Below are 24,430 nucleotides of genomic sequence, written 5' to 3' on the forward strand. Positions count from 1 at the left end.
AAACTGATCTGGATCTTTCTTCAGACACAACTTTTTAATACTAATTTTGGACAATAAATACCCCAAACAAATAATCAATAAACCAAATGAATGATTAACACATATTGATTACACAATCTGTGTCTGTTACTTTTCATTTTAAATGTTGTAAACACCGGATCGTCCGTGTTGCAGTGAATGTACCGGGTGTAGACTTGTTCCCGATGGCGTCAGAAGAAAACGTGAATCTTCAACTTCCCACAGCTGAAAAATAAAAACTGCATTTTCCACAAAAACACAAAACAAACAAACAAACAACCAACCAACCAAACAAACAAACTAACAAAACAAACAAAGAACCCGGACTCGTCTTTCAATTTCATTACCAGAATATTTATTTTATTCTTTTTTCTATTAAAACACTAGCTGCCATATTTAATAAAACAGCCAATGGCCAAGTGCCTCAGTTCTCATTCTCCAATTAAATCTTCTCAAACAGATCACATGGGGTCTGTGGGCGTGTCCTTGGCTTTTCCTGCTGCAGTGAGAACAAACTGGCTCCTGTAGTCATGGCAACCGATGTCGCCGATGTCGCCGCCGTCGCCGCCGCCATCGTCGCAGCAGCAGCAGCAGCAGCAGCGGCGGATGTTGTTGCTGGAAGGTGGGGGGTGTGGGCGGAGTCGGGCGTGGTCCCTGTAAAACGTCACCTTGATGGTGGAAGTCTAGTATTGCATCGTTTACTGGCGGCCAGTAGAGGAGGAGCGCCCCCCTCCTTTTTCTTAAAAATACTGCCTCATGTTTATGTGTGTATGTGTGTATATATATATATATATATATATATATATTTACACACATACACACAACTGTACATTGGTGCCTCCTGGAGGGAATTTGAAAACAATGAAATTCAAATTAAAATCAATTTAAAGCTTTAAAATAAAGATGTTTTTGGTGGGTTGTCTTCAGCTGGACTGACGAAAGTTCGGCATTTAGAGAAATAAACGTATTTGTTTTCTAGTCAGATTTGAAGATTGACACCACTCTCCTGTGTGTACGCTACCACCAGCAGTTGGTTAGCTTAGCTTAGCTTAGCTCCTCTAAAAATTCGCTCATCAACGTGTTTTATCTTGTTTGTTTTATTGGTGCAAGAATATAAGTGTAAAAATGACAATTTTCTAGTTTGCTAATTACGCACCAGAGTATTTTTTGGTAAAGACTCGAAGAAGTCACCGTGCCGACCAAGAAATAGTCTGTCACATGATCTGATGTAAAACAGCGATTTGTCATTTTTACACTTTTGATTTTTACACATTAAACAACCAAGAAAGATGCTTTAATTTACGAGTTTTGGAGATGCTGGGAGGAGGATTTTGTTACCTTCATTTCCCATCTTTATGCTAAGCTAAGCGACTGCTGGCTACAGCGTCATATCAACCACTGACACGAGTCGTATCAATCCTCTCATCTAACTCTGCCGGAAGCCGAATGAGCCTACATCCCAAAATGTTCAACTTTTCCTTTAACGATCTTTCAGGAGAGGTCACTCCAGCAGTCCGATTGGTTCGACTGTTGCCGGGCGGAAAATAAGACACTGCCGATAAATGTGGGAGGTGAAAGAAAAGTACAAGATAAATAAAGGAATTAAATGTTATAAGTGAAGGAACGGGAAGAAAGAGGAGGAGCCGAGATGTCGGGATAGAAATGAAAAGCTGAGGATGAAAACTGATAAAAAAAGGTCTGTTATTTTGATCCTCTGAGATTTGGCTAAAATAATCCATATTTGTCTTTCTGTTACGCTCTGTTGTTGTTCTGTTGTGTTGTTTAATAAAATCTGAATTTAATGAAAATCTATATTTTTCTACTTGTCAACGTCTGATCCAAACCAACAATAAACGTCTCCAACAAACAAGTTTTATCTTTGTGTAAAAGTCGGATGAATCTTCTTCCTCTGAGCTGCAGTGGCTCCCGACACCGAGGGGTTTTTATTTCCTGTGATTTAAATCATTAAATTATCATTTTCTTAAAACAAGTGCAAGAATCTGTGAGTGCAGTGAAAACATTTCTACTATTTTCTAAAATAAACTTTTTTTTTTTCAGTCTTGTTTCAGAAACTTTGAAATTTTCGCCATAGCTGCAGATTTGTTTTCACTTGCTCTAAAAAAAAAGGTTTATGGAACTGAAACACTAAATTAACTGATTAAAAAATTATCTTCAACATTTGTAATGACGATAATGTTTAAAACTTTTTTCTGATAAAATGTCAAACATTCAGGTGAAGATTTTCTCTGTTTTACATTGTAAACTAAGACTTTTTGGATGTTGGAGTGCTGGTCGAAGCTTTTGGGAGTTGTAACAACATTTTACACCATTTTCTGGCAGTTTATAGATCAAACGACTGATTCATCGAGAAAACAATGCGCAGGATAATCAGCAATAAAAACTATTAGTTGCATCCTCACTAAGATTTAATCTCAGACAGAAATGAGCTGCTAAATGAAGATGTTTCGATGCTCAAACACAAAATCTGTCGAATACTTGTTACATCCAGAGACCACGAGGTCATGAAGAGGTTTCGTTTCATTTCTGAGACAAAACAGGAAATAATCACTGGGGAAATCACAGTGGATTAATATTTCACTCGTGTGTTTGGTGAAAACTAAAGTGTTCAGACGTTTTTTTTTTTTAACGTTTTAAAGATTGAAGTCTTAAGTAGGAACCAATGAGCTCAGAGACAGAGGAGGGAAGAGTTGAGAGACGGACGTTGTTGGTTTGGGTCTTTTCAAGGGATTTTTTGACAATAAGAAAAACACATAAGTTCAACACCAGCTTTATCCTTGACGAGATCAATCATGAGGAATAAAATCTAACTGAGTTTGTTTAAAACACCAAACACATGTATCTGTTCAATACACTGGTGTTTCTGTTTCACTCAACTTCTCCTACATGGATTAAAAACCAAAAAGCTGATCCGTTAAAATCAAAGCCGCTGCCACATCAACACAAACCAAAAAAAATAAAAGATATTTTTCTCCTTTTATTATGAAATAGTGCTACAATGTACATTGCATTTCCTCTCCTGACTGTCCACTGTCTGCTGATGTGTGTTCTGATTTGTAATGCTGGAGAAACCTGGTAAAAATAAAAGATAAATATCTTCAGTTTCTGTTTGACACATTGTGAAATAATTATCCATCCTGACAGGTGATTGAATCCTGTGTTAAAATCTGGTTCTTAAAAGCTTCTCTAGACAAAAATAGTCGTTTTATTTTTAAGACTGAATAGAAACATGAATCACTCGATCAGATGGACAGTTATTTACAGTGCGTGTCTGTGTTTGATGTACTGTGCTGTCTGTTGACATTAAGTCTGTGCTCCACATTACAGACCAACTGAACCAAACCCATGGAGGGAGGGGTGGGAAATAAAAAAAAAGGAAAATGAGGTAAAGAACAAAGAAAAATCAGAAAAGTTAAAATTATAAAGTCTATTCAGAAAGTGTTTAAGAGAACAGGAGCCAGGACGTCCTCTCCTGTCCCGAGTCCTCAATGGCCAGATTCTCTTTGAGTGTGTGGAGGTGAGAAAACCCTGGGGGAGGGAGGGGGGGGGGGGGGGGGGGGTGACTGATGAGTCAGGAGGGCCAATGGCAGGCAGGCAGGAGGAGGGAGAGCCAATCAGAAGGCCTGCTGGGCAGGATTGTAGTTGAACGTGGAGGGAACGTGAGGCCGCTCTTCTAGTTTGTCGTACTCCAGATGAAACTCCTGAAAACACAAAGATTTGGTTACGACTCTCAAATTACCCAAATGCTAAATGAAAATAGTTATTGGTGATAATATTTTGCCAACAACAGACTAATAAAACTGAAACTGTTTTCCATTAAGCTCTGTGGAGCCTCCAATTAAAGGAACAAGCTGCCAATTAATCAATTAGTTGATCAACAGAAATTTTATCTTCAACTATTTTGATAAATGATCAGTTGTTTAAGTCATTTTTGTTTTGAGCAAAGAAGCAAAAACAAAGCAACACGCTGATACATTTTCATTGGAGTTCATATTTATTTGCCGTCTGGACAAATAAAGAATAAAATCCTCCGTACGAGCGAATTCAAAATACCTCGTATTTAACACGAAGCGTAATTATGTGTTTGTTTTCACCTTGGCCACTTTTCTCCAGTTGAGGCAGTCGAAGAAGTAGTAGGTCCCTCTCTCATAGGCGTTGGTCTTCAGCGTGGGCTCCATACCTGGAGCCCGGGTGATCCAAACCCGCTCCTCTTTATGGTACCTCCAGTCCCTGTTAAAGCTGCACACACACACACACACACACACACACACACACACACACACACACACACACACACACACACACACACACTAACTTCAGATGGCTGATACACTGTTTGTAGTTCTTTAAAGTTTTTACATCTTTTTTCTCTCGTGTTTAGTTTGCATGTGGACGGTACAGATCCAGACAAGAGTGTAAAACTGGTTAATGTACAAATATCAGATGAAAGAACAGACTGAAATTTTTATTTGACTTTTAAAACTTTATACGTGTGTATGACGTCAAACTCAATCAAAGCCACTCAGATCTACAAATTTAGGAAAATAAAGGCAGGAAGCCGTTTTGTTTTCCTGCCTAGAAACACTGGAGATGTGCCCATGAGCTGCAGCAGTTATAAATCCCCACACCTCAACAAAAACAACACGTCACCAAACACTGTAGAACTGAATTATAAACTTTATCTGAGGTTACAAAGTGTTTATCAGGAAGATGTGTTTACAAACCAGAGAGAAAACCATCAAACTAAGTTCCAACCAACTGCAAATAATAAACAACAAACATCCTGATTATGATTAATTTCTCTGAGGCCGAGATAAAGACGTGGTCTGTTAGTTATATTGACTCATATATGAGTGTGTGTGTGTTTCTTACAGTTCTACTGCAGCCAGTAGTTGTAGTAGGTCTCCTCCGTTCATATAGTAGAGATAAAACAACAGATCTTCACCATACCGAGACAACTTGATAGCTGCTAACTGCAGACAGGACGGGGTGGGGTCAAAGGTCAGAGGGAAAAAGATCAACACTGTTAAGACTTCTTAACATTTCAGAATTTCTTGTTTATTTCATTTTTAAGCAAAATATGAAGGAAGGACTAAAAATGACCTATTTTGACTGTTACTCAACACAGAAGGTGCGTAAGAGACTCAGACAGGAAACCATTTTGGACGTACCTTGTCCCTTATGTGGATGTTGGTTAAATACTCTGAGGGGACGTGAAAATCTGCAGGAAGAAGAGGTAAAGAGCTGAAACCCCCGGAAAACCTGCATCATTATTATTATTATTATAGTTTTCTGCGTTGAACGGCGTCCCTTGTTTTTCTGAGACACAACCCACACAGGTCGTCGCCTTATAAACAGTCGCTTATTTTCACAGCCAGCACACAGAGCACTGTGATTATCACACTGGAGTTGTGCAGAGGCCATGTGATGAATGTTAGGTGGAATATTAATTCCATAAATATTCAATAATCCCACCTCAACGGTTCAGGCTCACCTATATCCTGCGGTCGACACGGAGCTGACGCCCAGGGAGACGCGAACTTAGGATAGAGATTCCTGAGAGAAAAGAGAGAGAAGCGTTTAGATTTATTTTCTCATTGAGAGACGAAAATAAGTTTATATGAAAGGTCTCTCAGTCATTGCCTTCATTTCAAAATAAGAGCATGTTAGCTGGGATTATTTCATCTTTTTTTAGAAGAGGCCCTTGGGTGTGTGTGTGTGTGTGTGTGTGTGTGTGTGTGTGTGTGTGTGTGTGTGTGTGTGTGTGTGTGTGTGTGTGTGTGTGTGTGTGTGTGTGTGTGTGTGTGTGTGTGTGTGTGCGCGCATCGTACTCAGGTGAGTTGAGGTTGAGGCCAAGTGTGGTGAGGTCGGAGCCCAGCGCCAGGTGGACCATGCCAGGATCCGTTTCTGCCGCCCGGATGAACGTTAGCAAGCCGATCATCCCAAACTGGTCTGTTACCATGCCAACCGGGATGTTGGTCACGCGTCCTGGGACACAGAGACCACACATGACGCCGGTTCAGACTAAGATCTGTAGTTTTTACCCCCCCCCGTCCTGGAGTGTGCGTTTCTCACCGTCGGGAAGAACCTGGATCCCTTTCTTCTGCTGGTTGTTGTTGCTAGGCGCAGAGCTCTTGTCGCCAGGGAACTTTGGACCATCTGAGTTAGAGGTGGGCTTTCCTGATGAATTCAGATTCTGATTGGACAAGAAAAATGGAGGGAAAAGTCATTTCCCCAAATAAGTTGGATAAGTCAGGAAATGAAAAGAAAGCAGGAACAAGGAGAGGAAGTGGGAGAGGAGAGAACGGCAAAAGACAAAGACGGGAAAAAAGAAACAACAATAGAAAGACACCAAACAGGAAATGGACAGAATGAGAAATGAAAAGACAAAGACGAGAAGTGAACCGAACCGTTTTGCTGTCTTCGCTGGTGCTGGTGGGGTCTTTTGTTTGGTAGTTTGGCCCAGGAAGAGCTGGGAAGTCTTCGTTGTGGATGGAGAAGTCTTGCGACTGCTCACTGGACGGCTTGGTTACCATGCCAACTGGAAACATGGAGGATAGAGCGGTTAGTAATGCACCAATTAAAGCTTAATAATGGAGCACAAAATAACATTAAGGTTGATGAAAGAAAGAAATCAGCACCTACACAACAACACGTGTATGTAATTGTGTAGCCTTATTTTTTTACCCTCGCATTCTGCAAAGACCCGCCCCCTGCCTCTGATTGGCTCTGACCCGATACATCACCACAAAAAAAAATTCAAAATAATAAAGTGCTTATACTCTTTTTGTTTAGCATACTTCAAGTGTTCAGAAAACATAATACGTTAAACACCAGCATTCAAAAAAACTAAAAAAAATAATCCAGTGTCCTGTGTCGCTGTATGTGACAGAATTAAAAGTCGTTTACGGCCTTTTATGACGCTTTAATACAAACCCCCTCGTCGCTCTTACCGTAAGGAGCCCGACCGGCCAGCGGGTTGAGCAGTGGGGTGGGATTCGAGCCTCCGTCCCTCCGACTCCTGTCTGCTAACGCTGGGAAATCCGACAGGTCCAGCCCCGTCACATTCTCACTGCCGTCTGGACAAACACAGGGAAACCAACAAATATGAAGTTATGGCTTCCTTTAACCCTGTGACCATTATTGTTTGAGTAGAAATATTGATAAAAACACTGAAAACTTTGAGGCCTAATTGTAATTTGAATGTAAAATGTTATGATAATGAGATTTGTTTTTTTGTACCTGTGCCATTGAAGATGTTGTTGGATAACGAGTTGTTCAAGCTGAAGCCGGGATTTCTGTTCACCCCAAACCCTGACATACTGACACACACACACACACACACACACACACACACACACACACACACACACACGATTATTGTCAGAACTGATGACGTGTGTGTTCACCACTGGAATCAAAAAACTGGAACTGAATGAAAACAGACAGATGTGGAGGAGACGTCAGATTATCTTTAAAATGTTTGAAAATTTAAGAATTCTTCCACCAAACAATTCACTGAAAATGTGAGACGACAGGAGACTGTTTGCTAATGAAAATAATCATCAGTTGCAGAGAGAATAAAAGAGGAAACAAGGTTTTACTTCCTGATATCTAAATATCCAAAGTAACCAAAGGTCAGGAAGAAGGTCGAAGGTCTAGAGCTCAGTTTTCCCAGTTAAACTAACCTGGATATAGTGTGTGTGTGTGTGTGTGTGTGTGTTACCTGTTAATAGTGAAGGGCTGCCGTGCTTGCTGCTGTTTGGGCATGCCGATGATGCTGGGTGACGAGCGGCTGGGACTCCCCATGCTGCCGCTCCTGCCTCCTCCACCGCTGCCTCCCCTCTCTCCTCCTACCCCCATCCCTCCCGCCTGACCCGTCGGACCCCCCACCTGCTGGCTGTGGTTCAGCACGCTCCGGCTGCTCATGGGCAGGATACCCCTGCAGAGAGAGAGAGAGAGGAAAAACAACATGTTTTACAGTTGGAGCTGCAGGAGAAGGTTTGTGGTTTGTGGTTGTGAACAGGAACAGGAGCAGCTGGATTTGAAACGGGGGCGCTGAGGTAACGTGGTACGTGTCTGACTGAGCGCTCACAGGTGGAGGAGGCGTGTTGCTTCAGATACCGGTGAAACAACAGTTTACAACACTGATGGTCTGTTCCATCTATTCTTCACACCAGACTGTGTTGATCTGCAGTGAAGATGTTTTAAGGACTCACAAACACACAACATGACTCACTCTCAGCCAGTGTGTGTGTGTATGTGTGTGTGTGTGTGTGTGTGTTGTACCTGCTCGGTGAGGGAGGTGTGTGCATTGTGCCAGCGTTGGGTGTACTGGCATGACTGGAGAGCTGGCTGGCAGACTGGTTGAGCCCACTTCGACTTAACTGAGGTGCTGCGCTGCTGTTCATACCACGCATGGGAAACCCCAGAGCACCTAGAGAGAGAGAGAGAGAGAGAGAGAGAGAGAGAGAGAGAGAGAGATAGAGAGAGAGAGAGGGAGAGAGATAGAGAGAGAGGGAGAGAGATAGAGAGAGAGAGAGATAGAGAGAGAGAGAGAGAACAAAAACATGTTTATTCTGAAACTGGAATCACCGCCTCGCTTCCACCAACAAGTCGATTATATAAAAAAATATATAAATAAATAATGAATTAATTAAAACGATTAGAAACAGATGAGTGTGAGTGTGTGTGTGTGTGTGTGTGTGTTGGTCTTACTCTGCGGGCCATATAAACTGGCTCCCAGCTGTGACAGTTGACCCGTTGAGGAAGCAGAGGACGACACCAGCATCTGAAACACAAACAGCTCAGTCAGTTTACTGAGTTCTTCTACATCTAACCCTGAGAACTAACCGGACCACCTGAACATATTATGTTCTGTTATCCTTTACTAAACAGGTTCTTTAACACCCTCTTTGAAAATGTTTTGTACTTGTCCCAAAAAGATGTGAATGTATTTGAATTTTTGTTCCCACTGACTAAATAAGACAAATGTTAAATGTTGTTTAAACACAAACAGCCACAATAACTTTGTCAGAATGAAACTAAACATGTAAATATTGTGATTTCAATAAGGAACTCTCTGATGACAGAGGAAGTAATCTTTACAATATTTCCATGACCTTAAATCACAACTGCAAAGTCCTGCAGCAGAGACTGAAATTGAAATCTAACTAACAGGAACTTACATCTTTGTCAGGGCGGTGAGGAGGGAACATGGACTGTTGGCTGTAGTAGAGGCTGGAGTCGTCCGCGTAGTCGCTCTCCACCCCCCCCTCCATAAACTTCTTCCGGTTAGCACCAAACATACCGCGTGTCACCTGAGAGAGCAAAAGGGAAACGGTCAGACTGAAGAAGACACTAACTGAGACACAGACACAGACACACACACACACACACACACAAACTTGTTTTGCAACCCTGAAAACAAAGTAAATAAACAGATGTGTCATTTTTGCTTTAGTTTCATGTTGGGTGAAGCCATGGTTACTCATACCTGTTTGCACTTTTAAAATCTTTACAATTATGTTAACAAATGTACTTTGAATAAGTTTGGAATAATTGTAAGTTGCTGCTGGAGCTGCAGCTGTGAATTCACGTCTTATTTAAACAGATTAACATGAAAAATCAGACTTCTGCAGCATAAACACAGGTTCATCACTCTGCACCAACCGAGGTGTTTGTATGACAGTGGCACCACACATCGCCTCTGCATCATACAATAGAGCTGACAATATGTTGTTTAATTAAACACAGCTCTATGACTAGAAATACACTGCTGCATCCGAGACTTTGATTTTGCACATGAGACTGTTCATTTCAAACCTTTAAAGTATGACAGACCGACTTTAGGATGGCTACAACCATGAAATCACAGGTCCAGTCCTGGAAAAGCTGGTGTTTTGTCCATCAACATCTGCTAAGCTACAGCACAATGACATGAGAATTACAGCTGCAGCCAATGATTACTTCCTATATCGTTTATTCATTTGAAATAAAGAACGTCAGAAATTAGTTTTCTACTACCCAAGGTAACGTTTTCAGATGTCCTTTTCGGTCCAAACCCCCGAAGAGATTCAATTCAGTATCATGTACAACCCTAACCCTAAATTAAATGACTGAGTAATCGTTGTAGCTGTAATGAGAAAATCCAACTTTATCATTACATAGAAGGACAATCTGACCAGCATCATCATGTTTATAACCTGATGAAAAGCTGACTGTTGTAGTTTACCTGTCGTCCCTGAAGAACATGAGGTGGTGTTAATGTTCAGATCCACAGTCCTGTCTGGACAGTGATCTCTCAGGATTAGTTTTGTTTACTGAAGTAGGTTAGCCGAACATCCACGATCCCAAACAGAAGCAGCCAGTAAACAACGGCTAACTGAGCTAACACGCTTCCAACACTTACAACGCGTGTATTATGTTGTACACTACCGTGTTTTACGTTATAAATTTCACTAACGCCTCGCTCGGCTGTAAACACGAACCGAGCAGCGTGGAAGCTTCAATGTTCTTGTTTCAAATCTCCATCTCCGTTAAAGGTGCAGCAGTGTCGCAAAAGGCTAATGTTAGCTTTGCGAGCTAATGGGAGCTCCGATTATCTGTGTGACTAGCGCTAATTCTGACACAACACCACCCGCTAGTTTCCTTACAGCAAAGAATAACCGACATATCCTGCCCAGTCTTCTTTTAATGAATCCCTAACAAGTATCAGCCATTAGTTAGCGTTACCGTGTTAGCTGTAGAATGCTAGCAGCTAAGGCTAGCTAACAAGCGCACGTAAGATACTAGCTTCTTCTATAGCAATACATGGGGACGCTAGCATGAGAGCTAACGCTAACTACCGAGCGAGCTACTCGGCTAACACCAACGTAAAAAATCCGCTACAAGGGCAGTTTTAAGCTGTTCTAACACTATCCGGCAAGTCGATACAGTGGGTTTATATGCAGTTATGAGGGCAGGCTATCGAGCAGAGAGGAGACCACAGGACAGGTGTGTTTTTGTTCGGGTTTGGGCCTGCTGCGCCTCCGTCGGTCAGTTCCCCCAAACAACAACAAAAAGAACCAAAGCCACACTGCTGCGTTTTAAGTCGCATTTTTATCACTTCCATGGACAGCACGATTCCGCGGTGACTGTCGCACCACCGTTGTTTTAGCTAAATTTGGTTTTGCTTGGTAATGGCTCAGAAAATGAATTAAACGAAGAAACAAGGAGCTCACCGCATCAATCTTTTTTCCCCGCTACAATCCAAGATGGCCGACATCTCTTCGCCAATCAGCGAGGATGCTGGGATACCTTTCGCCTCTGACCTCTGAGCCCCCATCACTTCACTTCACTCCACTCATCTCCACTCCACTCCACTCCACTCCACTCCACTCCACTCCACTCCACTCCACTCTACTCTACTCTACTCTACTCTACTCCACTCCACTCTACTCTACTCTACTCTACTCTACTCTACTCTACTCCAATCTACTCTACTCTACTCTACTCTACTCTACTCTACTCTACTCTACTCCAATCTACTCTACTCTACTCTACTCTACTCTACTCTACTCCAATCTACTCTACTCTACTCTACTCTACTCCAATCTACTCTACTCTACTCTATTATACCATACTATACTATACTATTCTGACTTTTCATATAGAGATAGAGCTACAAACATAAATTAGGATAGGTATTGGCACTAACAATAAGACAGATGATAATAATAAGACCAATAATAAAAATAATTATAACAATAAAAATAAAAATAAGACTAATAATAATAATAATGTTACTAATTATGAGACTAACAATAGTAATAGAAGGAGGAGGAGAGATGAGCTGCACCATGTTTTCCACAGAGGGCTTTGAGGTGGTAGAGTCTGTTGTTTGCCTTTTGTTCAAAGTTATTGATCACTCTCTTTTGTCTAAGTCCCTCTGAGGAATGTCGCGTGCTGAATTTTGCTAATTTTAATTTTCTGGTTGTGTATTATCTGACACTGTTGTTGGGCTGCAGGTGTGAATTTTTAGTGTAGAGGGCACATTATGTCTGCCTCGGCAGAATTCACTTTGATTCTCCACATATTTGACCTGTTTTCTATTTTATTTGCGTTTGTGACATTTTTTTTTAGTTGCTCTGGACATTTGGAGCCAGACCAGAAGCAGAGCTCATCCCTGAGGGGGTAATATGAGTCAGAAATGTATGAAAGAAACTGCAGGGGGATCGAAACTTCACCCTGGGGAACTCCTGCTTGGTGATGACAGGTGTTAAAATGGCAGAGGCCTTTGATTTGGCGGTTGTTAAGAAAGTTGGAAATGATGGATTGGGTGGGTTTTGGGAGGTTGAGGTTATTTCTTTTCTGCTGTAGTGTCTATATCATCCATGATAGCTGTGCTTTTCCTGAATAAATAGAAGACCAATGTGAATTCCTGAGAGACCCATTGATTCAATGTGATTAGTGAAGCGTGAGCTGAGCACTCTTTCAAGCAGTTTTCCTATGTGACTATAAGAGGCTTATGGAGTGGTAGCTTGTGACATTGTGCCAATCGTTTCCTGGTTTGTGGATCATGTTTGAACTGTATGTTTCCCGTTCCCACTCTCGTTTTTGTAGTGGAAGTGGAACTGACTCTGTTAACACAAGTTGTGTCCAATCAGAATTGTTCAAATATTTGACTTTCTTTTCAAACCATTGAGATGTTAAGTTTAGATGGCTTGATAGCTTCGAAAAATAATTTTTCAATAAACTTAATAATTTATGAAAAATTGTGAAAATATGCTCTGCTAATGGCAGGTTAGCTAGGAGGAATAGTAAAGTCAATGAATGACGCAAAAGGCTGAAGCATCTTTGAGTGTGACAGGAAAAAGTCCACTGCAGTGCACTGCCATACCTGAGGACAAGGTCTCTATAAAAAGCTTTTTAAATACGATTTGTTTTTTTGACAATTTTCAATGTTTTTAAATGGAATAATCACATTAATTAAGATTATTTCTGCTTTTATGCAGAAATTCTGTTGGCTAGTGTTTAGATTAGATTAGATTAGATTAGATTAATTTTATTAGTCCCAAAACTGGGAAATTCATTCACCACAGCAGAAAAATAAACATCTATAGAATAAACATCTATGGAAACATACATAAAAAATACACCAAATATACACTAATAAATACAATATACACAATACACATGCTATGTACATGAAAAAGTTCAAGTTTGCACAGTGTCAGGAAGAGCAGGAGTTGTGGAGTCTGACAGCTGCTGGGATGAAGGACCTGCAGAGACTCTCCTTCTTACAGTGAGGATGTAAAAGTCTGCTGCTGAAGAAGCTGCTCAGAGACCCTACAGTGTTATAAAAGGTTGTAATAAGTATAAAGTATGATACTCAAGTCGGACAACAAATTAGTACTCTAATGTGATACCTCTCGCTTTCTCTTTAAAGCAGTTACTACCATGTTTGTTCCTTAGTGTGAGAACCAAAAACATGTTTTTTAACCTAAAATATCTTATAAGCAGTTGAGTTATAATCATCACTATTGTTAAATTGGTATATTTTTCAGCGGTTATGACAATACAACAGCAAAGTTTTACTCTCATTTGTTGAAAAAGAACAAGTTCAATAAATCATGGTGGGGGGGAATTTTGTTATTTATAATTTCATATTAAATAAATAAGATTATATGAAAAGAAGTGTCTCAACAAAGAAGATAAATCACTTTCATGCTATTTGTATGTTGTATGTATGATGTTTTGTTAATCTATACATGAACATTTTCTATGTCTCACCAAAGCACACATTGTAATGCTGGTTAGTGAACATTTTTTTTAAAATCAGTTGAGAAATTAACAGAATTATTGACCCTCAAATATAATGCTACATGAATATCTGTATTTTTTTCTAAAAACAAACATTTTACTGCATTTTTATTGACTACACGGCTTTCGATGTCTTATTTTGTAAATGCCACAGACTCCGGGGCGGAAGCCGCGAAATCTCTACAGTGGCTTTACGTATTCAATTCTGATTGGACAATCACGCTTAAGTTCTGCCTGACCAATGAGCGACAAGCTAGGAGCCGCTAGTGGCAATATAAAGGCGGATTCGACACAAAGGAAATATTTCTCTTCGATTCTGCGAAGATAAATTAAATCTGTATCATGTCTGGACGTGGTAAGACCGGAGGAAAGGCCAGGGCAAAGGCCAAGACCCGCTCCTCTCGGGCCGGACTCCAGTTCCCCGTCGGCCGTGTCCACAGGCTGCTGAGAAAGGGCAACTACGCCGAGCGTGTCGGTGCCGGAGCTCCCGTCTACCTGGCGGCGGTGCTCGAGTACCTGACCGCTGAGATCCTGGAGCTGGCGGGAAACGCCGCCCGTGACAACAAGAAGACCCGCATCATCCCCCGCCACCTGCAGCTGGCTGTCCGCAACGACGAGGAGCTCAACAAGCTGCTCGGCGGAGTCACCATCGCTCAGGGAGGCGTGCTGCCCAACATCCAGGCGGTGCTGCTGCCCAAGAAGACCGAGAAGCCCGCCAAGGCCAAGTAAACTCAGCCCACTCCAACTGAACAAACGGCTCTTTTAAGAGCCACACACTTACACTTTAAGAGCTCATTCCTTTATTGAAAGTCAAAGTACACACAAACAATGTAAGACATAATACCACTTTATTAATCCCATATGAATATAAATGTCCCCACAGTTTATATTAAAAATAAATGCCACCAAATACCAATGTACATAAGGTATTTTTTATCCATATGTACTACCAGTATACTATAATATACTGCAGTGATATAATTCCAACGATGTTTTCAGAATAATCCCTTATGTTGATTTATTAATTTACTCATGTCTTAGTATTTCTACACATTTTGTTCTTATTATTGTCTTAACAGTAAAAAACAAAAACAAAACATGTTGCTGTTTGAGTTGCTGAACTGATGCTCATCTCCCTCAGTTTGACCTCCTTCCTTTTGCAGAGTGTTGTTGATGTTTAACTGTTATTTCATGTGTTTTGTTAATTTGAAAATACCTTTTCACTGTTGATGCCGCCTTCTGCAAAATGAAATGAGGATTATATGCTATTGAAAATTGGCTTCTGCTTGTATAGTGTTTGTAAAGATGAAAACTATCAGTCTTTGAATCTGGGAAGTTTTACATATTCAGTCAATTTCATATAAATAGTAAGAAGGTTTGTGAAATAATTACAGGAGGTGATGATGGTGTGCAAGAAGTTGATCTTTGGGATTTTAACAATGAAAAGTGTGTGGTGAGTTTAAGATATTAACCAATGTCAGAATTACAAATTACTAATAATTTAAGACAATTGAAAGAAGAATAAACAAAATCTTGGACAGCTATTTTTATCATTCAAGCTTCAATTATTGTTGAATCAGCTCATGGCAGAAAGTTTATCTTTATAAAGTTCATGGTTTTTTATTTGGATGTGTGAAACATGAAAAAGAACATTTAAATTGAAAAATATCAAAATAGAATATTAATATCCATTAAATTATTCTTACACTCTCAGTTTAAATTTGCCTGAATATTTCAAAATCCACATATTGAAATGAAAAACGCCAATATTTTGGTGAATTTGATGGAACAGACTCGGACTAGACTGAAACATTAAGCTCCAGCTGTGACGTTGAGTAGTTGATAATTAGACAATTAGAGTTTTTAATATTTCAGAGGTCAGCAGGATTGCCAGGGTCAATGTTTAACTTTTATTTTGAATGAATTTTAGCCGGAAGTTCAGAGGCTCACGGGCTCTAGCTTGAAAGAGGAAAAGCAAAATGGCGGACTGAGGCGGAGCTGTCTGTCTTCTTTTACGTCCGCATTCACCATTTAAATACGGACGTTCCTGACTCGACATTTATCAGTTTCTCTTCGGATCAACCTGAACTCGACAACATGAGCGGACGCGGCAAAGGAGGCAAGGGACTCGGGAAAGGAGGCGCCAAGCGGCACCGTAAAGTTCTCCGTGATAACATCCAGGGAATCACCAAACCCGCCATCCGCCGTCTGGCTCGCCGCGGCGGAGTCAAGCGTATCTCCGGCCTCATCTACGAGGAGACCCGCGGTGTGCTCAAGGTCTTCCTGGAGAACGTCATCCGTGACGCCGTCACCTACACCGAGCACGCCAAGAGGAAGACGGTCACCGCCATGGACGTGGTCTACGCCCTCAAGAGGCAGGGCCGCACCCTGTACGGCTTCGGAGGCTAAACGTGTCACCACACACCCCAACAACACAACGGCTCTTTTAAGAGCCACACATCTCCTCTACAGAGAATCATCCTTTAGATTTAATATTAATTTATTTTAATGTGAAATGTTTATGAACAATATATTGTATGACTTCTTCATATGACAATGAAAGTCTGCTATTTTGGAAGAAGTGTTTACACAAATCCTAATCCCCCACAAAAGAGTTAGAGCACAATCCTTTGACTGGTACAATATCTTATGATGTTTGAAGCCAAACATTCACTCTAATATCACTTATTCATCTTGCACAAATGTTAAACATGATTCATTGTGATCAATTGGAAAGCTTTTACATTACATCATATTTTAAGATGTTGTGATTTTCATTGTATATTGTACTGATCTGCACTAAACTTTTTTTTAAGGTGTGCTTAATAAATAAACTTGGTTTCATGTGACTGACATCAACATTGAAATGTTTGATTCGATACTTTGGTCTTTTATTTACTCAAATGTAAAAAATCCAATCCAGCTAAAGCACTTTAAAAAAACAACCAGAAGGTACCAAAGTGCTGTACATGATAAAATTATAAACACAAGATAAATTAAAAGACATAAAACATCAATAAAAACATATATAATAAGACAAAACAGACTAAGAAACAAAGCGTAAGCATGTCTGACTGTGGAATATAAGAAAAGATCAAACATGACTTTATCGTATGGTCCCTAAATAAGGAAACTAACCTGCACTACAGTGGCCTGAGCTAACGACTAAACACAAAGCTAACTGCTTTCAGTCAGTCAGTGCTACCAACACAACAACCTGCCCCCCCCCTTCACACGAATCACTGTCACAGGTGTAATTATCAGTCATTTCTACCTTAACTGAACCAAACAGTCTCCACATGGAAACCTTATAACATTACCTTACATTAACATGTCACCCAGTCCTTGCAGTTGATTCTGAACTAGCTGCTCGTATATTGTATTTCCCAGAGGCCAAAATAACCATAATAACAAAATGAAAAAAGGATTGTTTTCTGAACGCTCCATAAATATTTGTTATGGTCAATGTAACATTCAGTTCAGTTTAACCAATGTTACTGTAGATGCTAACTCTACCTGGGATACATATACTTTCATTTATCACCTAAGGGAATTTCATTTGTTATAATTAATAATAAACAAATAATTAAATTAGTCAACATCCTTTTCTATTATTTATTTTTTACAAAATAAAAGCCTTAAAGATTGAAAAGTTGTGTTTTTAACAGTTTTAGCCACTTTTGCATCATACAAAATTACATTCAAGCCACATTGGAGAGCTTGACCCAGATATCTGAAGAGTATCTCTGCTGCTCAGTCACTTGTTTTAATTGCATAATGGTTTTTAGTTAATCTCAGTTTAGTCTTGTTTGATTGCCTGGTCCTTTAATCTACAACAGAAGACATGAATGACCTGACAGGTCACTCTCTACAACTGGCTTGAAAACCCCCAGGACTCCAGTTTGTTATGTAAATGTATTGGTGTGTTATCACTCATAACTTAGTCAAAGTAATGTGTAAAACTAGTTGGTTTTAGTGACCAGTTATGTTTTACTAGGACTTTAAATCATTATATAAATTTTGAATATTATGTATATTGTTGAAAGGACAGAGCTCTTATGAAACAGGTGTGTGGCTCTTAAAAGAGCCGTTGTGTTTGGAGTGTAGTCAGGCGGGTTTAAGCCCTCTCCCCGCGGATGCGGCGGGCCAGCTGGATGTCTTTGGGCATGATGGTGACCCTCTTGGCGTGGATGGCGCACAGGTTGGTGTCCTCGAAGAGGCCGACCAGGTAAGCCTCGCTGGCCTCCTGCAGAGCCATGACGGCGGAGCTCTGGAAGCGCAGGTCGGTCTTGAAGTCCTGAGCGATCTCCCTGACCAGGCGCTGGAAGGGCAGCTTGCGGATGAGCAGCTCGGTGGACTTCTGGTAGCGGCGGATCTCTCTGAGAGCCACGGTACCGGGCCTGTAACGGTGAGGCTTCTTGACGCCGCCGGTGGCCGGGGCGCTCTTACGGGCAGCCTTGGTGGCCAGCTGCTTCCTGGGGGCTTTGCCTCCGGTGGATTTACGGGCGGTCTGCTTGGTTCTTGCCATTTTAAAACGTTGTTCGTTTCTTCGAAAATGAACGTGCTGAAGAACCTAGAGGACGTCGCTTTTATAGCCGAGGCCGGAGCGCCAGTAAAGCTGATTGGTCGAGTGAGCGCACGTGATGTAGCGGCTCGTTTATAGGACAAAAGAAATTTGAAAATTCAAATTTCCCTCCTCTCAGGGCGGGAAGTGACTTCCCGCCCAGAGAGATAACTCTCTGTTGAATAAAGTACAACTTAGAACAACATATGAGAACTTTGGGACTCACTGCAGTTAAATGAATCAAATAAATATTAACAACAAAAAACATTATCATTAACTACACTGTGAGGTAGAAAAAAGAGTCAAAAAAGAGAACTGTTACAGAAGAATGAAAGTTTGAAATTAAATGTCTAAATCTAGAAAAGGTGTTTTCATTCAAAAATGAAATGAAATATTTTATTATTTATCATTAAAATTAAATACATTTATATTCATTGACAACTTTAGGGGCATCATAAAGAAAGTGGTTAATGAGATGTACTTTTTCTTGAGAGAACATCGAGCTCAAATTGCTGTAATGTCATATATCTGGTATTTTATGTCCTAAACTGTATTTTAGGATGCGGTGTGTTTGTACAGCTGCTATCCTGACCAGGTCTCACGTAAAAGAGATTTCTTTATCTCAGTGGGACTTTCTGGTAAAATAAAGGAAAATAATAAATCAATGTTAATAACAATAATAATAATATGATACCTTTCCTGATGTATTTTCACTGGTACCAAGACAAAATCTGCTCTCTGACGTACAAGGCCTGGCTCCTTCATGCTCCATCACATTGTTCATTGATTAAACAATAAATCTTTCAGGGTAACCTCCACGGTGTCGTTGTCAGATAGTCTGTATGTTAAAGACAGACGGACAGACGGACGGACAGACGGACAGATGGACAGATGGACAGACAGACAGGGGAAGGAGTGATATTAATCTCACCAACAGTAACCACTCACCTTACTCTCCAAAATGAAAATGAAACGAAATCGTTAAATCACACACATATAGCTTTTATATATATATATATATATATATATATATATACATATATATACACATATATATATATATATACACATACATACACATACACATACACACACACACACACACACACACACACACACAGACGTATTTATCCTTTTCTCCTTTTTCCCCTCTTTTCTACCCTTTTCCCCTGCATCCATTTCTTTCCTTCTTATTAAGTTAAAAGAGTTTAACAGACATAAAATATAAATGAATAACTACTGAATAAAAAAGTGTTTCATTAGCATTTAAAAAGATGAACAGGTTTTCTTAGCTTCACTTTCACAGTAGAATCACAATCTCATGTCCGTGTCCTGCTGTTAGATTTCCGGGTGGAGCTGCTCCTTCACGCGTTAACAATCAGCCAATGGCAGAGCGGCGACAGCGCAGCCTCATTAGCATATGGTGTGTAGAAGAAGAGCAGGCGCAGCGCTTATTCTTCACATTTGCTTGAGGAAAGTGAATCTCTGACGATGCCTGAACCAGCGAAGACAGCGCCCAAGAAGGGCTCCAAGAAAGCCGTGGCCAAGACCGCCGGCAAGGGCGGCAAGAAGAGGAGAAAGACCAGGAAGGAGAGCTACGCCATCTACGTGTACAAGGTGCTGAAGCAGGTCCACCCCGACACCGGAATCTCCTCCAAGGCCATGAGCATCATGAACTCCTTCGTCAGCGACATCTTCGAGCGTATCGCCGGTGAGGCCTCCCGCCTGGCTCACTACAACAAGCGCTCCACCATCACCTCCAGGGAGATCCAGACCGCCGTCCGCCTGCTGCTCCCCGGGGAGCTGGCCAAACACGCCGTGTCTGAGGGCACCAAGGCCGTCACCAAGTACACCAGCTCCAAGTAAACAGCTCTGCTATAACAACAACCCAACGGCTCTTTTAAGAGCCACCCACTTTCTCTACAAAGACAAAACCGTCCTCTGCTTTGACTGTAAACTATTTATTATCATATCGAAAGGTGCTGCAGTAATAAATTTAATACAAATGTACTTGTCCACATGCCTTATCATACAGGGTATAGACTATAAATACTTCTTTGTAGCTCGCGCTTAACGTTTCTTGAATAAGAGCTCAATGGAGACCTCTGCTGGTCAAAGCAAAGAAAGGTGCTGTGGTTGAAAATGTTTCACAACACATGAATCTTCCATTGATACATGAATACATAAAGATGTTTCATTGCATACTCCATGAAACTAAAAACAATAAAGAAACTATTTGTGGATATGGACAAGTCATGAAGAGATGAAGTAAATAAATGCAGGTGCATGCACACACAAGTTGGTAAAAGTATAATGAATCCACCAAATACACCTTTACCCACTAACTCGCGCCTTTTTAAACTTTGTGAATCAGAACTCGAAATGAAGCTTGAACAGTATTAGAGGTATGACATTTATTTTAAATTTGTAATTAAAGTTCCTCTTCTGAAAGGATCATAGACGATTAATTGTAAAAACAGATTTGTGTCCTTTTCTAATTTGTAATTTTTTTTACCAATACTTTATTTATTAGAGGTCACATGGTTCAGGATAATTTAAACTTTAACATCATATTTTCTGATGTAGGAGACAAACTCACAGGGAGCCATCTACATGCAGATACAATAAGTAGAGAATAGTTAAGATTAAGTAAAAACTATAATGGAACATGTTGGTGTGCTGTTTGTAGAACACTAATTTTTAACGAGTTTCGTCATAGTGACAAATATAATAGTGAAACATTCACTTCTCAGTTTGTTAGTGAAAACTAATGCAATGTAATAAACTCCTTCATGAAGGATGTAGTAGGAGTAGCTGATGTGATATGAGAAGCTTTAATACCTTTTAGGGCTAGTTTGTAGTTTTATATTCTCAAGTCAGACTTTTAATAAACCCACATTCAAACGAATGTTAACGGAAGATCACGCATATTAATGTCTTTAAGTTAAATCAGTTGTTTACAGTGAACGTTGGCATGCAGTGTATGTATGTAAAATCATGTATATACAAGAATGACAGGGATTTTATTTTCTGTAGCAAAATACAGTCACATTAACAGTTGCTCTCCCAGGTGTGTGTTTACTCTAACTCACTGGTCATGTACTGACTTCTCTCCCAGCACCAGCTACTGATCACTGTAGTATAATGCACAGAGCGCCCTCTGTTGACCATAATGTTCTTTACAGGAACAAAGTAACCACAGTTCCAATGCACAAGAATTAGTGGTGACCATTGTGGCTTGTCTCACAAAAAACGACATAAATAAATTTTTCTTAAGCACAAAACTGTTAATTGACATTAATTGCTAACATTAAAACTAAAGGATTAATCTCTGTAGAGGAGATGTGTGGCTCTTAAAAGAGCCGTTGTGTTGTTGGGGTGTGTGGTGACACGTTTAGCCTCCGAAGCCGTACAGGGTGCGGCCCTGCCTCTTGAGGGCGTAGACCACGTCCATGGCGGTGACCGTCTTCCTCTTGGCGTGCTCGGTGTAGGTGACGGCGTCACGGATGACGTTCTCCAGGAAGACCTTGAGCACACCGCGGGTCTCCTCGTAGATGAGGCCGGAGATACGCTTGACTCCGCCGCGGCGAGCCAGACGGCGGATGGCGGGTTTGGTGATTCCCTGGATGTTATCACGGAGAACTTTCCGGTGCCGCTTGGCGCCTCCTTTCCCGAGTCCCTTGCCTCCTTTGCCGCGTCCGCTCATGTTATCGAGTTCAGGTTGATCCGAAGAGAAACTGATAAATGTCGAGTCAGGAACGTCCGTATTTAAATTGTGAATGCGGACGTAAAGGAAGACAGACAGCTCCGCCTCAGTCCGCCCTTTTGCTTTTCCTCTTTCAAGCTAGAGCCCGTGAGCCTCTGAACTTCCGGCTAAAATTCATTCAAAATAAAAGTTAAACATTGACCCTGGCAATCCTGCTGACCTCTGAAATATTAAATTGGCCGCCAACATAGACTCTAATTATCAACTACTCAAATTTACCAAAATATTGGCGTTTTTAATTTAATATTGTTTCCACCTGTTATGACCTTTGCAGGGTTTGGAGCAGGTTTATTTCATTTGGATTTGTGGATGTGAAATATATATTCATTCAAGTTTATAGAATAATTGAATGGATGAGCCTGTTTGAATAATTTTTCAGTTTGATTGTTCTTTATGTGACATAATGAAGTGTCCAAAATGATTCAGTGTCACATATAATTTAGTGTCCAAAAGGGAAAGAGTTATCATCTGAACACATTTGGAAATGTTGTTTAGATTATTGTAAAGGACATAACAAGGAGGTTTCTCTCCTGCTCTGATGTATCCAAACACATTTAATTTCAAGCCTGATTGAATTTTAATACAACCTGGAATTATTGACAAATGTGCGCTGCATCATACAACAAGTACAGTCACTAAAGAAAAAACTCAGCCAATACCTCAGTGGTTTATTAGGCCGTGGGATTATGGAGCTGAGAGGAAGTGAAGGACCAGTGGATCTACAAACATATAAACTTCTGAAGCCTTGGAAATCCTCTGTGAAACTAAGTGCGGCCACATCCTTGTTCAAATGTATTCATTCAGCTCATCTGCTTTAGCACTTTCATGGAACGTCATTAAACATTATATATTTCTTGTTTGTGTTATTTGAGTTATAAACATGTTAACAAACCTTTTTTATTCACTGACAAATAAATGAACATGTCATCCAACTTAATGATGTTAATGTTTGAGACCAGTTAGACCTCAGAGGTTTGACCTCAACAACAAAACCCATTTATTTTGGACTTTAGAGGGTGGTGCCAATGTGCTGACTGCAGTTTTTACTGTGGTCTATAAAATACAGTAAAGTATATGAAAGTTTCATATACTCCCATATTTGAGCATAAATTACAGGCAGTCTGTGAGACCCATAGACTGTAAATAACAATGGATGTAAACAGGTGAGTTCTTTAAACAGGTGTCATGAAGGAAGAATTTAGCTCTAAAGACCAAAACTGTTTTTGTACCAGGCTGTAAACATGTTTATATCTGCTGCAAAGTTGGACATTTTCACATGGAAGTCTATGGGACTGACTCACTTGGAGCCAGACTCTAGTGGTCGTTAGAGGAACTGCAGCTTTTGGTTTCATTTTTCAGCTGCTTGGATCAGACCACAAACCTTCAACATTCAGGTCATTGAATGGCTGCACTTGTTCATACAGATCTGTGTGGTATAAACTAACTCAACTACAACACAGAAAGTGTGATGTAAAGTAAAAGACAGGTATTTGTGGTCAGTTTAGGAGCAACATGTTAAGCCAATGTGTGGTTGTTATAGATGTGCAACATGTGTTTATGAGAAACTACAATAATAACTGATAGTATGTTATTAATAGTTGTATATGGAAATGATTATGTAGCATATAAAAAGGAATGAGCTCTTAAAGTGCAAGTGTGTGGCTCTTAAAAGAGCCGTTTGTTCAGTTGGAGCGGGCTGAGTTTACTTGGCCTTGGCGGGCTTCTCGGTCTTCTTGGGCAGCAGCACCGCCTGGATGTTGGGCAGCACGCCTCCCTGAGCGATGGTGACTCCGCCGAGCAGCTTGTTGAGCTCCTCGTCGTTGCGGACAGCCAGCTGCAGGTGGCGGGGGATGATGCGGGTCTTCTTGTTGTCACGGGCGGCGTTTCCCGCCAGCTCCAGGATCTCAGCGGTCAGGTACTCGAGCACCGCCGCCAGGTAGACGGGAGCTCCGGCACCGACACGCTCGGCGTAGTTGCCCTTCCTCAGCAGCCTGTGGACACGGCCAACGGGGAACTGGAGTCCGGCACGAGAGGAGCGAGTCTTGGCCTTTGCTCTGGCCTTTCCTCCGGTCTTACCACGTCCAGACATGTCTAACGAGAAATTTCCTGTTGTGAAAATTACGAACAGAATAATGCAGTGTCAACAAAGCCCGGGTTATATAGCTGCCATCTGGCCGTTCATTGGTCAGGTACAGCCGCTGCGTGATCGTCCAATCACAAAAGGTCACGTCATGTTACTGTAGCGAGTATGAGACTTCCGC

The 24,430-nt window shown here is 40.9% G+C and overlaps 6 protein-coding genes across 7 annotated transcripts; 3 read left to right on the forward strand and 3 right to left on the reverse strand.

Annotated features, from left to right (window-relative positions):
- Positions 1-3,000: 3,000 nt before the first annotated feature.
- Positions 3,001-11,364, reverse strand: LOC130163677 (CCR4-NOT transcription complex subunit 2-like). 2 transcript variants are annotated; one of them, XM_056368016.1, is made up of 15 exons: positions 11,259-11,364; positions 9,225-9,356; positions 8,755-8,827; positions 8,326-8,473; positions 7,763-7,978; positions 7,279-7,358; positions 6,990-7,115; positions 6,447-6,577; positions 6,112-6,232; positions 5,868-6,024; positions 5,531-5,592; positions 5,208-5,257; positions 4,909-5,009; positions 4,131-4,275; positions 3,001-3,737 (listed from the first exon to the last, which is right to left on the reverse strand). In XM_056368016.1, the coding sequence occupies exons 2-15, from the start codon at positions 9,342-9,344 to the stop codon at positions 3,651-3,653; spliced, it is 1,617 nt and encodes a 538-aa protein (XP_056223991.1). In that variant the 5' UTR covers positions 9,345-9,356; positions 11,259-11,364; the 3' UTR covers positions 3,001-3,650. The 2 variants fall into 2 exon arrangements, with proteins under 2 accessions (XP_056223991.1, XP_056223990.1); XM_056368015.1 differs by lacking the exon at positions 11,259-11,364 and adding an exon at positions 10,271-10,528.
- Positions 11,365-14,164: 2,800 nt separating this feature from the next.
- On the forward strand, positions 14,165-15,581 carry LOC130163705 (histone H2A). Its single transcript, XM_056368051.1, has one exon. It carries the CDS (start codon positions 14,182-14,184, stop codon positions 14,566-14,568), a length of 387 nt encoding a protein of 128 aa, XP_056224026.1. The 5' UTR covers positions 14,165-14,181; the 3' UTR covers positions 14,569-15,581.
- A 214-nt stretch (positions 15,582-15,795) lies between these two features.
- Positions 15,796-16,694, forward strand: LOC130163709 (histone H4). Its single transcript, XM_056368056.1, has one exon. The coding sequence runs from the start codon at positions 15,937-15,939 to the stop codon at positions 16,246-16,248; it is 312 nt and encodes a 103-aa protein (XP_056224031.1). The 5' UTR covers positions 15,796-15,936; the 3' UTR covers positions 16,249-16,694.
- An 809-nt stretch (positions 16,695-17,503) lies between these two features.
- On the reverse strand, positions 17,504-22,118 carry LOC130163857 (uncharacterized). The gene is made up of 4 exons (XM_056368288.1): positions 21,803-22,118; positions 21,003-21,012; positions 20,018-20,225; positions 17,504-18,403 (listed from the first exon to the last, which is right to left on the reverse strand). The coding sequence occupies exons 1-4, from the start codon at positions 22,107-22,109 to the stop codon at positions 17,957-17,959; spliced, it is 972 nt and encodes a 323-aa protein (XP_056224263.1). The 5' UTR covers positions 22,110-22,118; the 3' UTR covers positions 17,504-17,956.
- On the forward strand, positions 19,856-21,793 carry LOC130163707 (histone H2B 1/2). Its single transcript, XM_056368054.1, has one exon. The coding sequence runs from the start codon at positions 19,895-19,897 to the stop codon at positions 20,267-20,269; it is 375 nt and encodes a 124-aa protein (XP_056224029.1). The 5' UTR covers positions 19,856-19,894; the 3' UTR covers positions 20,270-21,793.
- Position 22,119: 1 nt separating the features above from the next.
- On the reverse strand, positions 22,120-24,300 carry LOC130163706 (histone H2A). The gene has a single exon (XM_056368053.1). The coding sequence runs from the start codon at positions 24,256-24,258 to the stop codon at positions 23,872-23,874; it is 387 nt and encodes a 128-aa protein (XP_056224028.1). The 5' UTR covers positions 24,259-24,300; the 3' UTR covers positions 22,120-23,871.
- Between the last annotated feature and the right edge of the window lie 130 nt (positions 24,301-24,430).

This window comes from Seriola aureovittata, chromosome 22, assembly GCF_021018895.1.
Source record: "Seriola aureovittata isolate HTS-2021-v1 ecotype China chromosome 22, ASM2101889v1, whole genome shotgun sequence".
NCBI lineage: Eukaryota > Metazoa > Chordata > Actinopteri > Carangiformes > Carangidae > Seriola > Seriola aureovittata.

Excerpts from the sequence above, each read along its gene's own strand:
- LOC130163677 (XM_056368016.1), bottom strand. The coding sequence starts at position 9,344 with ATGTTTGGTGCTAACCGGAAGAAGTTTATGGAGGGGGGGGTGGAGAGC. Across the intron at positions 7,116-7,278 it reads CAACATCTTCAATGGCACAG|ACGGCAGTGAGAATGTGACG; the intron begins GTACAAAAAAAC and ends GTGTTTGTCCAG. Across the intron at positions 3,738-4,130 it reads ACTGGAGAAAAGTGGCCAAG|GAGTTTCATCTGGAGTACGA; the intron begins GTGAAAACAAAC and ends TTGTGTTTTCAG.
- LOC130163705 (XM_056368051.1), top strand. The coding sequence starts at position 14,182 with ATGTCTGGACGTGGTAAGACCGGAGGAAAGGCCAGGGCAAAGGCCAAG.
- LOC130163709 (XM_056368056.1), top strand. The coding sequence starts at position 15,937 with ATGAGCGGACGCGGCAAAGGAGGCAAGGGACTCGGGAAAGGAGGCGCC.
- LOC130163707 (XM_056368054.1), top strand. The coding sequence starts at position 19,895 with ATGCCTGAACCAGCGAAGACAGCGCCCAAGAAGGGCTCCAAGAAAGCC.
- LOC130163857 (XM_056368288.1), bottom strand. The coding sequence starts at position 22,109 with ATGAGCGGACGCGGCAAAGGAGGCAAGGGACTCGGGAAAGGAGGCGCC. Across the intron at positions 18,404-20,017 it reads TGGACCTGCTTCAGCACCTT|CACGTTCATTTTCGAAGAAA; the intron begins GTACACGTAGAT and ends TAGGTTCTTCAG.
- LOC130163706 (XM_056368053.1), bottom strand. The coding sequence starts at position 24,258 with ATGTCTGGACGTGGTAAGACCGGAGGAAAGGCCAGAGCAAAGGCCAAG.